At 36.1% G+C, this 17022-nt stretch overlaps 1 protein-coding gene across 4 annotated transcripts in view; it reads right to left on the bottom strand.

Moving 5' to 3' along the window:
- RGS7 (regulator of G protein signaling 7) overlaps positions 1 to 17022 on the bottom strand; it is a 467594-nt gene that overhangs the window by 7919 nt on the left and 442653 nt on the right. For 3 of the 4 annotated variants that reach the window (XM_055147307.1, XM_004619017.2, XM_004619018.2), the window contains one exon: positions 16395 to 16475. The exons of the other annotated variant lie outside the window; for it this stretch is intronic. In XM_055147307.1, the coding sequence (XP_055003282.1) occupies positions 16401 to 16475 (75 nt within the window). In that variant the 3' untranslated portion in view covers positions 16395 to 16400. The remainder of the gene's footprint in view (positions 1 to 16394; positions 16476 to 17022) is intronic. 4 annotated transcript variants of the gene reach the window in all.

The following is a 17022-nucleotide window of genomic DNA, read 5'->3' as shown; positions in this document are numbered from 1 at the left end:
GTATAATCCTCCAAGCACCACCAGGAGTAATTCCTGAGTGCATGAGCCAGGAGTAAGCCCTGTGCATCCTGGGTATGACCCAAAAAGCAAAAAAAAAAAAAAAAACACAATGGTTTTACATTCAAAATGGTGTAAGGAAATTGGCTATTATTTTATGTGTGTGAATTGAGTTTTCTTAGAATTAAATTATTAGAAGTTGAATTACTGATTGAAAGCAGAAGGATGTATTAAATCTTTTGATCTATTATATTCTAGTAGAAAAAAGTAATAGGCATATCTAACTCCCTTTAATGACATATGAAATCATCAAGTTTCTTATTCACTTTTTAATATTAAATGTTACTTTAAAAATAAATCTTTATTAATCTTTTTATTTATAAACAATGACTTTAGTGGTTGTTTACAATGGATTTTTAGACATACAATGTTTGTATCTCCACTCCCAATATCCTGAGTCCATATACCTTCACACTTACCCCAGATTCCAACCCACTCCTCAACTTAACTCCTATAGTCTTTACATTTTTAAATTCAGTTGTTGTAGTTTTGGTCCCATGTTTATAATAGTGTTAAATCTAGTGGTTTAAATATGTGCAGCTACCTCACCTCTGCACCATAGAGAGACCCAAGTTCCCCTGTATTACCTGCTCTTGCTTCCACCTTCCATTTCTCTTTCCTGGGTATTTTGTTTCTGTAATCTAGAGTCAGTATTTTGTCTAGTTTTACAATCTGCCATTACCTATATATGTTATTTTATATATAGTAACTGAGAATATCTAGTGTTTGACATAACCCTCTGACTTCACTTAATAGCATAAGATCTCCCAGTTCCATCCATGTTGGTACAAACTGCATTTCATCATAGCTTGTGCTAAGTAGTATATCATTGTGTACATATACACCAGAGTTTTATTATCCATTCTTCTGCTATTGGGCACCTGGCTTGCTTCCATAGCCTGGCTATTGTACTAAGTGACACAATGAATATAGGTGGGCATATATCTTTTTGAATGAATGTTTTTGCATATTGTTGCTAAATATAATGGAATAGGATAGCTTAGTCATATGATAGCTATATTTTTAGGGGTTTTTTTGTTTTACTTTTTGGGTGAAGGGCAGGGATTACTCCTGGCTTATGCGCTCAGGAATTTCTCCTGGCGGTGCTCAGGGGACCATAAGGGATGCTGGGAATCGAACCCGGATCAGCCACGTGCAAGGCAAACGCCCTATCCGATGTGCTATCACTCCAGCCCCTATTTTTAGTTTTTATGAGAATCTCCATAATGTTTTCCACAAAGGATGAACTAGACAACACTTAAAGCAGCAGTGCACATGAATTCTTTCTCCACCACATCCCCAACAGTACAGGTTGTTTAATATCCATTCTGATAGATGTCATTCTTACTGGTGTGTAACAATATGTCATTGTCTTAATTGGTATTTCCTTGCCAGTAAGTGATATTAAACACTTTTTCCTATGCCCACCAGCTATGAGTGTTGTCTTCTAGTGAGAAGTGTCTGTTGATTTCCTCTTTCCATATTTTAATATCATTATTGGATTTATTGATCTCGATCTTTGTGAATGCATTATTTATCTTGGATATTAATCTCTTTTATTACATATCATGTGTAAATGATTTTCCCAATCAGTAGGGTTTCTTTTCATTTTAGCCATGTTTATTTTTGATGCAGAAACTTTTTCATTTTGCATAGTCCCATTACTTTATATTTGTTTCTGTTGTCTTTGCCATTGGAATTATTTCATTAAAGGCACCTTTGCATCCAAATATTGGAGTATCCAGCCTACACTTTTTCTACATGTATCTCATGAAATATTGTCTGATTTTATGGTATTTTGTTCACTTTGAACTCACTTATGTGTAAGGTGTGAGGGGTGGATAAAATTTCATAGCTTTGCAGAAAACTATTCAACTCCTCAACACCATATTTTGAAAATGTTATCTTTACTCCACTTCAAGTTCCTTGGTAGAGAATTAACTGAGGGCTTGGCTTTGAGTATTCAGTTCCAATCCATTGGTTTAACAGTCTATCCTTATTCCAGTACCATGCTACTTTGACTTCTACAGCTTTTAATTTAGTTTCAAGTCAAGTGATGTTATACCTCCCAATTTCTTATGTCTCAGTAAGACTTACCTTTTGGAGTTTCCTATAATTACATGCAAACTTTCTTATTCATCATTCTAACTCGTTAAGTATGTAATTCAATTTTTTAATTCAAATTATTTTGAATCTATATAATAATTTAGGTAGAATGGTCATTTTGGTAATATTCATTCTCCTAACCTGAGCATAAAATAATTTTTTCATTTCCTGAGGTCCTCTTTTTTGTTTTTCTAAGAGACTTGCAGTTCTTTGTATTTATAAGAGACTTCAGATAAAGGTATTTTGCCTCCAGAGTGATTCAAGGACATTGGTGTATTTAGACAGGATTTTGAATGGGGTAGTCTTTTTCATCTCCTTCTTTTGCATAAAAGAATGCAAGATATATTTGTTACAATTTTGCACATTACTATTTTTCTGTAAGTAGTAGTTTATTTTTCTAAAAGCTTTTTAGTGAAATTCTTAGGGTCCTCTATATAACTAAATACCATGTCATTTGCAAACAGTGATAGCAAACGTTTTTCTATTTGGAGAAAGACATCATTTAGATATTCTTAGAATTCTTTTTAGCTACTATTTCAGATAAATTTTCCTCATTAATCTATAGAACACTTGTAATTATTCTGCTGAAATTTTAAGTAATGTTCATTTTTATAATGATCTACTTATTTGCAAAAAATCGGTTACTTACATTTTATCATTGTCATGTATAAACATTTACCACACCTAAAGCAATAAGTTGCTTTTAAAAAAGATTCTGGGACTCAAAAGGGTATTAAAATATTTCATAGTATCTTCCAGGATGAGACAGCAAAAGGTGAGGCTCATAAATCAATAAACAAATAGCTTTAAATTATTCTAATCATTGCATAGTGGAATTTTCCTCCATATTCTGGTTTTTAATCAGTACTCTGTATGATTAAACAGATGTAATCATAAAATATATGCATGACAAATTTCATAATCTTGCTTAAGAGACTGGGATAATCAAAACATTATGTAAGACTAAAATTCACAAGATAAAACTTTATGGAAAAAAATATAAAGAACTAAACTTATATTCAATAAACTAAGAAAAATACCCTCTTGCTATGACCGGTCTCTGGACTGAATGCCTTGGGCTTAGGTCACTGAGAGTCTCTTTGTTGAACCCAGCACCTAGAGTAGGGAGTCACACCCTCTGACATCACCTCTAATTTTCCAAACCCCAAATCACATGTTTCCCTGTGAGATTATTACTAAACACACTCTGCACATTGAAATCAGTGAATGCAACAACTATATTTCATTGACCTTATAGAGTCATATATCTCAGTCAACTAAGTGGAGTGACTAGTTCAAAGTCCCCTTGTCATACTCTATTAGCACTACCTGTTAAAGGAATATAGTAATATGATATATTATCTTTGTGATCCTGGAGTGAGCAGATGCCATTGGGTTATACTAGCACGCGACAAAGATGATTGGAGATGTTACTGGCACCCACTCGAGCAAATCAATGAGCAACGTGATGACAAGTGACGCAAGTGATTATATTAATAATATTAATTAATGATAATATAATAATTATGCACTTTAATGTAGCACTGTAACACTGTCGTCCCTTCATTGATTTGCTCGAGCGGGCACCAGTAACATCTCCATTGTGAGACTTGTTGTTACTGTTTTTGACATATAGAATACACCACGGGTAGCTTACCAGGCTCTGCCCTACAGTTAACTTGGTAGCTTGCTGGGCTCTCCGAGATGGATAGAAGAATTGAACCCACGTCAGCCGTGTGCAAGGCAAATGCCCTACCTGCTGCGCTATTGCTCCAGCACACATTTCACTAGTTTATATGTATATTCCAATGTTTATATATCTGTGTTTGTGAATAATTTATTCTTTTGCTTTAAAAAAAATCCAAATATTAGGAATTGCATGAGGAGCTTGGGCACTTTGGTGATTGCAAGATAACACTAATCCCCAAAAAGCAACAACAACAACAACAGAAGACCGATGTTTACATATATGTCTTCACAAAGAATTTGTTCTTCTGTTTGACTTAAATATGTTTTATCATGACATCAATTTTGTTACCTTGCAATAAAAAGCTTGAATAAATGTAGACTTTTACATTCAACTGAAACTTATGTGCAATGCATTGGTTAACTATTTCTAGTCAATTTTGAAGGTAAGAGTCATCTTCAAACTTTAAAAATGACCACCTATGTCTCTTTAAGCCACAAAAGGGCTGTCATAGCAAACCAGTGTAGTGGCATGTGTAGTTATCTAAGAGGAATCTTGGGATATGCATTGTGGAAGAAGATTATGAAAAAAAAGAAAAGCAGTTCTGAGAAGCCTTTGGAGGGAGGAAAAATATGATTCAGATAGATATGTAATAGCTTTCTGTCAGTTTCTGTTGCAGTTATAACATAGTGTGTACAGGTGATGCTTAAAGAAACAAACTTTGGTTAAGTTATTCACAGCAGATCTCTTATATAAACTGTTCTGGAGAGAAAAGAGTGGAATAACATATTCAAATTACTTACTGAAAATAACTTTTAACCTATAGTCCACAACCTATAAAACTCTCATTTAGATGGAAGGGAGGGATAAGAACGTTCTCAGACAAACAAGAGCTGACAGAATCTGCTCTAAACATTCTAGCCTGAAGTGAATTTCTGAAAGAATATTTCTATAAATCAAACTGTCAATTGTAGAAGCAATAACCTCAAACAGTAAAATGGCAGTACAACCCTTTATATCAATGCTTTCTCTGACTGTCAATTGACTGAGATTCCTTATCAAAAGTTACAGAGTGGCAGAATTGATCAAGAAACAATATCCACCCATTTGCTGTTATAATAAACACAATTGAAACCATAGGGTAGACACAGATTCAGAGTAAAAGCATACAAAACAGTCATAGGAGTCAATATAAACAGAAAAAAGCTGGGATATTAAACCTATATCAGACTAAATAGCATTCAACCTAAAGAAAGTAATTGGAGATAGGGATAGACACTACTTATTGGTTAAGGGAAAATAGATCAAGAACTATTGACTTTAACCAACATATATGCACCAACTGTAGGATCAGTAAAATTTGTAAGGCTTTTGCTCACAAACCAAAGGAAACATATGGATGCAAACACATCACCATTCAGTTGTGATGAAAAGCAAGGAAAAAACACCAGAGATTCTTATCAATATACTTCAGCTGGTTTTTTGGGGAAAAAAATGCATGACTTGCTGGTTCAAGCGTGTGTTCTCCCTTGAACACAAATTTCTCTTTCTGCTTTTTCCACTTTGGAGAAGCCCATCTTTTCTCTGGAACATGTATTTCTTTCTTTTTCTCAATCAACATCTTTCTAAGTAAATTTTGTTCAAGTAAAAGCAATCTTGCTTTACAAAGAAAAATCCAACAAACAAACAAATAAAAAGAACCTCCCCCAAAAGCCATCTTGGGCCTAGCTGGAAAATAGTCTCTCAGCTGTGACATATCATATACTCTTGGAAAGTATCAATGGTTAGAGAGAATTGGTTAGTCGAGTATAGTGATTTTCAAAGTGTGATCTTAAAACCAGTAATAACAGCTTCACCTGAAAATTTCTGTCCCCTAATCTTTGTTGTTGGTTTTTTTTAAACTAAGGGCCTGAGAGATGACACAGGGGTTAAGGTTCTGTGCTTTCTTTGCACTAAGTCAGCCACAGTTTGACCCTCAGCACTGTGCATGCTCCCCTGATCACTTCCAGGCATGATGTGACCACAAACCTAATAGCAATGCCTGGATATGGCCCAAAAGGCACAAATAAATAAATAAAATGAAAAGTATGAATCTTACAAAAAACTAGATTTTGAGTGGAGGTTCAGCAATCTGTATTATAAGGAAACTTCCATGTAAATGTGGAAGTTAAATTGAGAACTTTAAATCATTAGTAAGGAAAGATGAGAAGTGTTTAGATAGGAACATTTTTACCTAGCTCATGACTCTTAAACATTATTCCAAGATACTTAAAAACAATGAAAGTCAGAGAGGCAGAAGGCTTAGAAGGGAGATAGGGAAAGGGGTAAAAATAGTATTGGAAGAAGAGAGAGGTAAGAAACTATAATTCATTTATCAGGAATGAAGCCATAGACTCTATACTTTCCAAATTCTTGATGATTTTAAAATATAGGACAGGTGAGGAGACAAGACGGGGGTGGCGTTAACGCAGGTGCTGGCCGGGGTGGGTGGAGAGGTGGCTGCTCTGAAAACAGAACTGCAGAGCGCGACAAGCAGCACAGAAATTCTATAATTTCGAGGGAATGAATGGAAGTGTTAATTCTTTAAAAAGACACTTTTAAAGGCCTGCCTGGCACCTGGAACTTCAGTGGTGCCCCAGCTTTCCACCAAGAGTGACAGCTTGGCGACTCTAGAACTCGTAGCCTGCTCTGGGCCCCAGGGCTGTGCCAAGATTGAAAAAATGCCCCAGCCAGGGCTCAAGGTACTGATCGCTGAACTGTGGTGGGACTTCAAGAACCCACCATGAGTCACTGATTTAGATGGTGTAGCAGCTCTAAAAACTCACAGTCTATCAGGTGCTTGCTTTGGCCCAGAAGTCACATGAAGACTGAAAACTCAGGATCCCTCCAATCATCATTTACTTAGTGATCCCTTCTTCATCCCAACTGCCTTTTCCCCCAGCACATGAGACCGGCTTCCAAACCGCTCGGGATGGGAGATGTGTGCTGAAAGTAGAAAAGGACCAAATATGATGGCCTCTCAGCATCTGTATTGAAAATCATAATGCCCGAAGTAGAGAGAAAGAAGGAAAATATTTGTTATAAAGGCAGGGGGTGGGCTGGGTGGGATGGTGGGAGGGATACTGGGAATATTGGTGGTTGGTAATGCAACTGGTGGAGAGATGAGTGCTTGGCTGAAACTTATTCATGAAAGTTTGTAACTGTATCTCATGATGATTGTCACTGTCACTGTCACTGTCATTCCATTGCTCATCGATTTGCTCGATCGGGCACCAGTAATGTCTGTATTGTGAGACTTGTTACTGTTTTTGGCATATCAAATATGCCATGGTTAGCTTGCCAGGCTCTGCCGTGCGGGCGAGATACTCTCGGTAACTTTCCAAGCTCTCTGGAAGAAGCAGAGGAGTTGAACCCTTACTCAAATACCTTACCCACTGTGTTATCACTCCAGCCCCATGGTGATTTTTTTTTTAAAAAAGACTGAAAACTGCTGTTTCTCAGTCACCAATGGGGCAGCTCCACTACCATTTCTTTCCCAGACCAGTCTGTACTGCCTGCAGCTAATTATGAAGGAAAATCTCCTTGAGCACCAACTGTCTGTAGATCCAGAATGGGAGAGTGTGCCCCCCCCCCCAGTTCAGGCTCTGCAGGACTGGTGACTACAGCCCACCCATACTGCCCAGACTGCAAACTGGCTTCTGTCCTAGTTCCTGACTGGGGACAAGGAACGCAGTGTTGTCAGAAGGTTAACCTGGACCTGTGGGGTGAGTGCATCAATAGCCTGATAGTGCTTTCAGACTTCCTGATAGCCCAAATTCATTGTTGTGCCACTGATTGGACTCCAACAACTCAGGAACAAGTTTCTCAAGAAACTAAATGACTAAAAGTTAGGTATGTAGGAGCCAAACCCACAAACCACCTCCAGCTCAGCTTTACAAGCGCATTTATTGGCCTTTCTTCAGAGACCCATCAAAAAATCTTAAAAGAGATTAAAAACTGCAGTTAATCTCAGATCTACAGAATGTTGAGCAGACAGGTAGATCGGAGCAGGACAAGAGGGGGATTGGTCAGCCTGGTGCCCCCCAAACAGAATCCCTGGCAGCCACTTGCTCCCACAATCCAAAATCAACACATGCCCCTGGTGCGACTTCACCATCTCAAGATGAACTTCACCAAGATATTAACCCACTGAAAATTCAACTATGTGGGTGTTGTGACTGAAATGTCCAGGTTTTCTTGGAGTTGGGATGGGCTATCTCCCCCCCTACTTCCTCTTATATTCCTAAAAGCACTGGCAGTCACCCCCACAAATCAACTCCAGTGCCACTATGTACTGGCCTCTCTTCAGAGACCCATAAATAAATCTTGAAAGAGATCAAAAGCTGCAAGTTTTTATTTTTTTTTTTTTGAGCCACGAAAGGCTGAGCAGAGCTGGGTAGATTGGAGGTGGATAGTTGTGACTGGTGCCCTCCCAATCAGAGACCCCTGCAGCTGCTTGCTCACACAATACAAAACTGCTGTCATGTCTCTGACTGGACTCCACCATCTTGGGATGGACCTCAACGAGATATTAATCTGCTGGAAATTCAGGTATGAGGGTTTTGTGACTGAAATCTTTTTCAGGGAAGGGATGGGCTACTTCCCCCCACCTCCCTGTACTGCCAACCTCTGAAAGCCCTGGCAATCATGTCTGCACCCTAAAGCTACCACCCAGATTCTTTTTTTTAAAAGACACTCAAGCTGTGCCTTCCCCCAAAAAGTACTGAACGTCCTGAACAAACATGATGAGCTCTTAGTAGCTGTTTCGCAAATCCTAATGTACAAAAGGAGAGAGAGAGATAGAGAGACAAAGAAGAGTGCCTGCATGGAGACAGGCAAATGGTGGTGGGTAATAGAGATTTAGTGGGAAGTGAAGTTGTGAATATTAGTGGTGGGAAATATACACTAGTGGAGACATGGATGTTAGAATACTGTATGACTGAAGCCTAATCATGAATAGTTTTGTAATATATGTATATATATAGTACTTAGGTCATTCAATATGCCAAATTCAATATGCGTATTCGATGTGCCAAAACAGGAACAAGTCTCACAATGGAGACGTTACTGGTGCCCACTCGAGCAGATTGATGAACAATGGGATGACAGTGCTACTTAGACCACACAGAAAAATAGTAAAATAGTAGTCATTTTAAGGAAAGTAGGATATAAATAAATAAATAAATAAGTAAAAAAATTAATAAATAAATAAAACTTTAGAAGGAGTTGATTCATTCTTTCAAATAAGTTAGCACTGTCTAGATCTGGAAGAACATTTGTGTCATTTTACCTACCTTTCAAAAGAGACAGGCAAAGATTAACATTTAAAGGTTATAGAAAAGTTAGAAAGTTAAATAAAAGCTACTTATATTAAAAATGTATTTCAAAATGATTGAATGCACTTCCTCTGCCTTTTAAGCTTATATATATATATAATCAGGAACTTATGAGTGAGCCAATGTTAGATACCCAACATAATTGAGTCTGATGAAGAGAATTATGCTATAGCTTAGGATTTAAAGTTGGAGGATTAGAGGAATTTAAGAGAATTAAGGGTTCTACATTTCTGTCAATTCTGTGGCTTCAAAAAATTATCTTCTAAATATTATTGAAAAGTTCTTATTAAAATGTTGATGAACAGATGAGGATAAAATATTATAATAGCTAAATAATTATTTTAGTATGACTAGATAAACCCAAACTATAATTGTACTTTCCTCCAAAAATAATAACCGGAGTGGTTTATACATAGTGTTTTGACTATTCAAGATATTATTTTGGTTAATAGTTCCTTGTATGTATACCACATAATTCATTCACATTCTACCAACAAAGTCCCCTCAGTGCATCAAGGAAATAGTATAGCAGGTAGAAAGCCTGACTTGTATGTGCATATCTAGGTTCAATTTCAGATACCCCATCTGGTTCTTGGAGCCAACTAGGAGTGATCTCTGAGTCTAGAGCCAGAGAAATCGCTAAGAACTACTGAAAAATTTTTACATTTCTCCCCTCATCATTACATTTTTTCTCTAGAAACTATCTTTATCACTGAATTTAGGATTTAATTCCATTGGGTTTGGATAATTTGTTTGCTTTGTTTATTCATTTTCCATATGTGAGTGAAACCATTTGGTAATTATCTTTCACTTCCTTCTTTCATTTAGCATAATCATCTAAGTCCCATCCATCTTGCCCAAATGATAAGATTTCATCCTTTTAATGACAGAATGGTAATCCTTTTAAAGTTTATACCATCTCTTCTTTATCCAGTCATTTATTTATTGCCATTATGTAGATTTCATGTTTTGGTATTGTGAATAATGCTCCTATGAACAGAGGGATAGCTATGTCCTATTGAATAAGTGTTTTCTTCCAATAAATGTAAATTTCTTCTAAAAATTGTCCCAAGTACCATATGAACTACTGGATCATATGGTACTTCCATTTTAATATTAAACACTAATTTTATTTATTTGTTCACCAAAAATTAAAAATTTTCTAACATTTTATTTTATTTTTTTGTAATCCTGGGCTTTAAACCCAGGGTCTCACACACACAAGAACAGAGCTTTACCACTGAGTACAATGTCAGTCATGGCTTATTGCATGAGAGTTACTCCTAGCTATGCTTGAGGGACAAAAGGTACTGAGGATCAAACCTAGGTCCCCACATGTAAAGAATGCTCTCTAGTACTTTGAGTCACCCCAATATATCCATTTTTAATTTTTTATTTAATGTTTTGGATAACATTTGTTTTACCTTGATCCTCCCACAGGGAGCTTAGGTTTATTCAGTTAGTCCCACAACAATGTTCCTGAGGCACACCCAATTCCATCAGGCACTAATAATCTTATATTGCTTTTCTCGTTCTTTCCTGTCACTTGCATGGTTTTGCATTGTCATTTTTGCATAGACACAGGAAACAGTTGATGCTATGCTTTTGTAACATGGGAGTTAATTGACTCCAAATAATATTTACTCCTGGGCATCCATCATATTTATTTGACTTAAGCCTCAGTTGCCCTTATTTTTCCTAAGACCCCTCAAAGGAGGGTCCCAGTGAAGGACAAGGATGGACCCAGGGCAAGTTGTAAGCTACCCTGCCATCAGAAAGGGACAATCTAAATGGCATAAGAAGTATAAGTTAAGAGCATAGTTATGAGGTAAACTGTGTCATGACCCAAAAAGAAGTAACTGAATAAGGACCCTGCTGGGGCTGGGAAAGACTAACCTGGCCTATATATAGGACTATAGTCTGGGATAGATAGTAAGATGTCCCCAGGAGGAACCAACCTTTAAGCTTAATATATCTCTTACTGTGTTCCTACAAAGTGACTAGAAATATAAGAAGTAAATTTACTATGATTGTTTAAATGGATTGCTATTTAACTACTATTACTATTAATTACTAGCTGAGGAATGGAGAAAGCAATACACCCTAGATGGAATCCCGCCTTTGAACAGATCTCCTAGTAATCTAGAGTGCTGAACCCTCACATGAGATTTTGTCTTTAAGTTAATCTAGAACGTCCCCTGAAGGAGGGGTTTTACATCTGTTTGTTGTTAGGATAATGTTCAACCCCACCTATGTGTATCCCAAGCCTTCATGACTGTGATATAACAATGCTGTAAGGGGTGAGAGGGGTGATGATGGGGAAAAGAGGAGAAATTATTATGCTGCAAGGGAAGAGGTAAAACTACAATGGGGAAGGAGGAGAAATTACTATGCTGTAAGGCAAGAGATCAAATTATGTTGGGAGGAAAGAGAGATAAACTGTCTACCCACCAGCCTGGGGCCCTGTTTCTCTGTTCTCTCAATCCTTTGTCTGTCTGTTGCCACGGGTTGGTTCTTGGCCACCAAACTCTCTGGTTCCACGTGCCCACGCTTCTTTTGAATCTCACAAATGTACTTATTTTTAGTTTTGGGACCCAGTGGTACGTCTAGCTCTGTGTTCAGGGGTTACTCCAGGTTGTGTGCAGTGAACCATTTGTGGTATTGGGCGTGAACCCAGATCAGCCTTGTCTAAGTACCCTACCCATTGTACTATCTCTCTGGCACCAGTCTATCCATTTCTTTTAAAAGAAAAACATCTATCAGTGTAATTTTCCACAGAACCTGTACCAAATCATTTTTCCACCAACAGTGCACCAGAGTTTGTTTTCATCCACCAAAACTTCTTGTTTATTTATTTATTTGCTTTTTGGGTCACACCTGGCAATGCACAGAAGTCATTCCTGGCTCATGCACTCAGGAATTATCCTTGGCGGTGCTCAAGGGACCATATGGGATGCTGGGATTTGAACCCGGGTCAGCCGCGTGCAAGGCGAAAGCCCTACCCACTGTGCTATCACTCCAGCCCCCAAACTTCTTGTTTATAACCTTTTTTATATCAGTATTCCTCATCAGTGTAAAATAATATCTCATTATGTTTCTGTCTTGGAAGTCCCTAGCAATAAATAATGTGAGGCATTTTTTAAATGTTTGTGCATATCAAAGAAGTCATGTCTTTAGTGAATTAATTGCTTAGGTCTTTAGCCTAACTTTTTAAATTTGGTTGTTTGCCTTACTTTGTTATGAAGTTGTGAAGTTTCTTCATATATTTTGAACATAAAATGGTGTGCAAATTTATCCTCCAAATTGCTATATGGCATGTTTTTATAGAAGCTTTTGTCATGATGTAGAATCTTCTTTATTTCATATTTTTCCATGCTTGTGTTTATTTCCCTTGTCACTAGAGTTGAATCTCCGAGTATATATTATATATTGATGTCTGGAATATGTTATTTATGTTTTCTTCTATGCATTTTATGGATTGTGTCTAAAATACACATCTTTAATGTGTTCATATTTAATTTTTGTGTGTGGTCTAGGTCCTAGCTTCTGAAAATGTGGATTTTGACAGTTTAATAGAATGTCTCATGAAGAAGTTTTAAATTTTTACTTTCTGAGAAATTGAATTATTATTCATATATACCTTGGGTCACATAAAAATTTCTCAGTGAAAGGGGTTATGAGTAGATAAAATTTTAAAAGCAACAATATAGGAGGCAAAAGAAACTCTTACCACTCAATATTTCATCAACTACAACATTGTTATTAGCCATATACTCTTACAAATTCGGGTGCTTGGATGATTGCAAATCTCCAGTGAAATCATGTTATAAGTTGTTCAAGATATATGACTGTTGCTTTAAAAAGGGAGGAGGATTTGCTATTGATATCTATTCTTCCATTCTCTGTGAGCATGTCTCTTAAAATGAAATAAGTGCTAAAACTTACTTCAATAATTGTTTTTACTATATAAATGATACATATAGTAGTTGTATTTAGGATTGTCCAATGTTTGTTCTTATTACAGTTATCACTATTGAAAAAACAATAATAAAAAGTCATTGAAATGTTATGTTCAATGCAAAGAATGTGAAATTTGCTCAGTCTGGGCTTGCAGAAAAGAAAGTTCCCAAACACCCAAGAAAACAGAAGAAAACATATATATCTACATATATAGCATATAATATATTTATACATAACTATGTAGTAAAGTTCTATAAAAATCTCCATATTGTATAGTTGTTTTAAATATTATTGTATCTAAGTACAAATGTAAATTATGTAAAAGTAAAAATCTCAACTCATAGAACTTCAGTTTAAAAATGATTTCCTTCCCTGGAAAAATATTTTATAAGAAATTCTGAATAACATATATGAATGCAAATGTGACTTTAGAATGTAGATGCTTAGATTTGGGACAATATAATAACTAAAGAAAATGAGTAATAAAAGGTTTAGTGGTGCTATAGAGTTGGCTAGAAAGTAACTTCTAGAAATAGCTAATATATAAGTCTACCTTTGGTAGAAAATGAATCTGCTTAATTTAAGTGTCAGTGACATGGTTTCTAGTTACCTGTCACTGTCACTGTCAGTAAATTTATATATGCCAACACTTTCTCCACTAATGAAATTTTATTTGGCTTTAATTGTTTAATTCTATTTGACTAGAGGAAATCACTGGGATTGCCCATTAAGCATTTCCCTTCCTATTTGCATGTGCCAGAAACAGAAGTTTCAGTAGATATTTCCAATGCAGTGTTCTGATATACTTGACACGTTGGATTTACACTAATGGCTATGAGTCCCTGGCTACTTGTATAGCTAATGGTTTCCAAGTAACTGAAAGATGTGTTTCTAAAACAAGCAAAAAGATCTTAAGCATAGTCACTTTCTGAAAATAACTATTCTGGAGGGGTTGGAGATACCATACAGGCTAAGGTACTTGTCTTGCATGTCGTCAGCCCTAGGTCCATCCACTGTACTGAACATGGTCCTTGACCAAAACCAGGAGTGAGCCCTGATGGCAGAGCCAAGAATGAGCCCTGAGCACCACTGGTTGTGGCCCACTCAACCTGAATGGCCTGAATTAAAAAATAAACTATTCTGGACTATGTAAATTAATTCTGAAAAACTGAGGATTAATTGTGAATGGATTTTAAGAGAGGGGACTACCATAAGTTAGCAGTATTTATTTATTTTTCATTAGTTGGAAGAATATAAAAAAAATATAGGGATCAATGAAGAGAGAACACAGTTGTGAATAAAACAAAGTTTGGGTCAAATTTGCTTTGTAAGTGACTAACTGAGGAAATAATGTGCACTCTTGAGAGTTTCTCATCCACAAAATGGGTAAAATAATGAACATAATATATAACTTGCAGAATCAGATAAGATTAAATAGAAAATATAAAGCCTCATACATGTCAGGCCTTCAATTAATGTGAGTTCTTATTATCATCTTATTGTTTTCTAGTTATTTTCATAGTCTATATACTTATTTGTCTATATTTCCCAACTCCATTTCTTTCCTGAAACCTCTCTGGATCTACTAGAGTAAACTATAGCCATGGGCAAGGAGATAGTTCAAAGGTCATATGCATATGCTTTGCACACAGGAGGCACAAATTCCTTCTCCTCCACTGCATGATTCCCCTAAATACTGCTGAAAATAGCCCTCTAATAGGTGTAACTCAAAAACCCAAAGAAAACAATATATTTAATGAAAAATGGTGTTCTTTTATTTTCCTGGTTGGAGAAAGATTGCCCTAAAATTATGTCAAAAGTTGGGGTTGGAGCAATAGCACAGCGGGTAGGGTGTTTGCCTTGCATGCAGCTGATCCGGGTTCCATTCCCAGCATCCCATATGGTCCCCTGAGCACCGCCAGGAGTAATTCCTGAGTGCATGAGCAAGGAGGAACCCCTGTGCATCTCCAGGTGTGACCCAAAAAATAAAAAAAAATTATAGAAAAGTAATTTGTGTTGTATATTTATAAATGTATGTATGACGATTACTCAACTTCTGTTTCTTTAATAATTCCAGATTTTTTCTCACTTTTCCTTATATGGATGGTTGTCACTTTTGACTTACTAAAACCTTATGTATCCGGTTAATGTTAATGTTAATGTTAATTTCTTCTGGGAATGCTCACATTACCTATGGGCCCTCCCTCCCCACCTTAACACCAAGTAGAAATAGTTTATCTTTCTACTGCACATTTTCATTATACTATTAGGTATCTTATCAGTTAAGGTCTATGTTATTTATAAATTTTCAAAACATAGCACAACTTCTGGAATGCAACTGGTATAAGATGGATATGAATTTAATTTGAAATGGGTATGGATTTAATTTGAAATTGCAGATGATAAGGCAATAGCCTATTTTTCTTATTTATTACTGATTCCTTCTTAAAGTTTGCAGTACATGTCAATGTAGTGCTATTTTAAAAGATAGATTTGGGGATGGCATTGGAGGAAAGACAATCTTTAGTTTCCAGGTTTTAAGTTTTATTAGTTTTTAATGAGATAAGAAACATATTCACTCCAATCTCAAGAATGATATTCTGTAAGCATTAACTTAGGAAGGATAAATTTGAAATGATTTTTAAACACAGAGAAGTATACAACCTACAGGTACTTTCTTTGGCAAAACTGTGGGGTATTTTTTTAGTGTTGGCTTTATCTTCTCATTGTGAATTAAGAGGCACATATAAGAAAGTTTATATTAAAGATTCTAAATTCCAATAGAGTCAGCAAAAATTTTGAAGTTGATAGTGTGATTAATTTCTGTCCTACATCTTTTATTTCTTTAATTGTGGAATCACATTAAGTGTAAAAATGTATAATTCTTTTTAAAGTCTTTCAAATGCTCAAGGCACAGTCACTGCTGCTAATACATAAGTAGAATACATTGTTCACCACATGGATATTTGAAAAAAAAAACACCACATTTCTGTTGAATCCAGTTTGCTTAAATTTCAATATACATAACTTTACTTAATTTGTTATAGCAAAAGCCACAGCACACACACACATACACACACACACACACAGCAGTGGCGGCGGTGGCAGCAGCAGCAGCAGAACAACAGCAGCAGCAACAGCATGGAGCTAACCATTGAACTCAAAAGACAATGCAGACAAAACTTGAGTATAAACCAAGATTGTTCTACCTCTTTTCATAACAGGTTAGTGCTGGCCCTCAGTGTTGGTGTACAGTTTTTATGACATGGAAAAATAGGGATGTTTCTGCCCTATAAAAATAAATGTGTTGAAGGCTTTAGTTTGAGCTTACACAATGTAAGAAAGTTCCAAAGGCACTGGTACAATACAAGAAAAAAACAAAAAAAACTCCCACAAACAAATATATCACCAAAACATATGGCAAGATAGTAAGTGTTTACTGGTAGGAAAACTTCTAGTGTCACAGATAATTTGTGCAACTGTTTTCAACACTTTGAAAAATAGAGTTGGAGAAGCAGGCTAGTGCATCTTTAGTGGGGAATATCAGTACCTACCACCATTCATGCCAAGTCTTTGACTTCAAGCTACTCAAAAGGTAGGTATTTTTTGCCCCATAGAAGCAAAAAGTATAGGCTCTCATTGTTCTTTATGTTTTTAAGTCTTAGGAAGTGAGAGGATAATAGCATAAAATGCATGCATTATCTTTTAAAAATAAATGGATTCATGGGAAAATATAAATAATACACATTTCTTAAATTTATATATAGTAATATGCACTTACTTACAAACCTTATTGTGAAACAAAGGGATTTTTATGTAAGGCATATTTATCTAGTT

Source organism: Sorex araneus, chromosome 9 (genome assembly GCF_027595985.1).
Source record: "Sorex araneus isolate mSorAra2 chromosome 9, mSorAra2.pri, whole genome shotgun sequence".
NCBI lineage: Eukaryota > Metazoa > Chordata > Mammalia > Eulipotyphla > Soricidae > Sorex > Sorex araneus.
The sequence above is the reverse complement of the archived record's forward strand: the minus strand, read 5'-3'. Positions and strand labels throughout refer to the sequence as shown.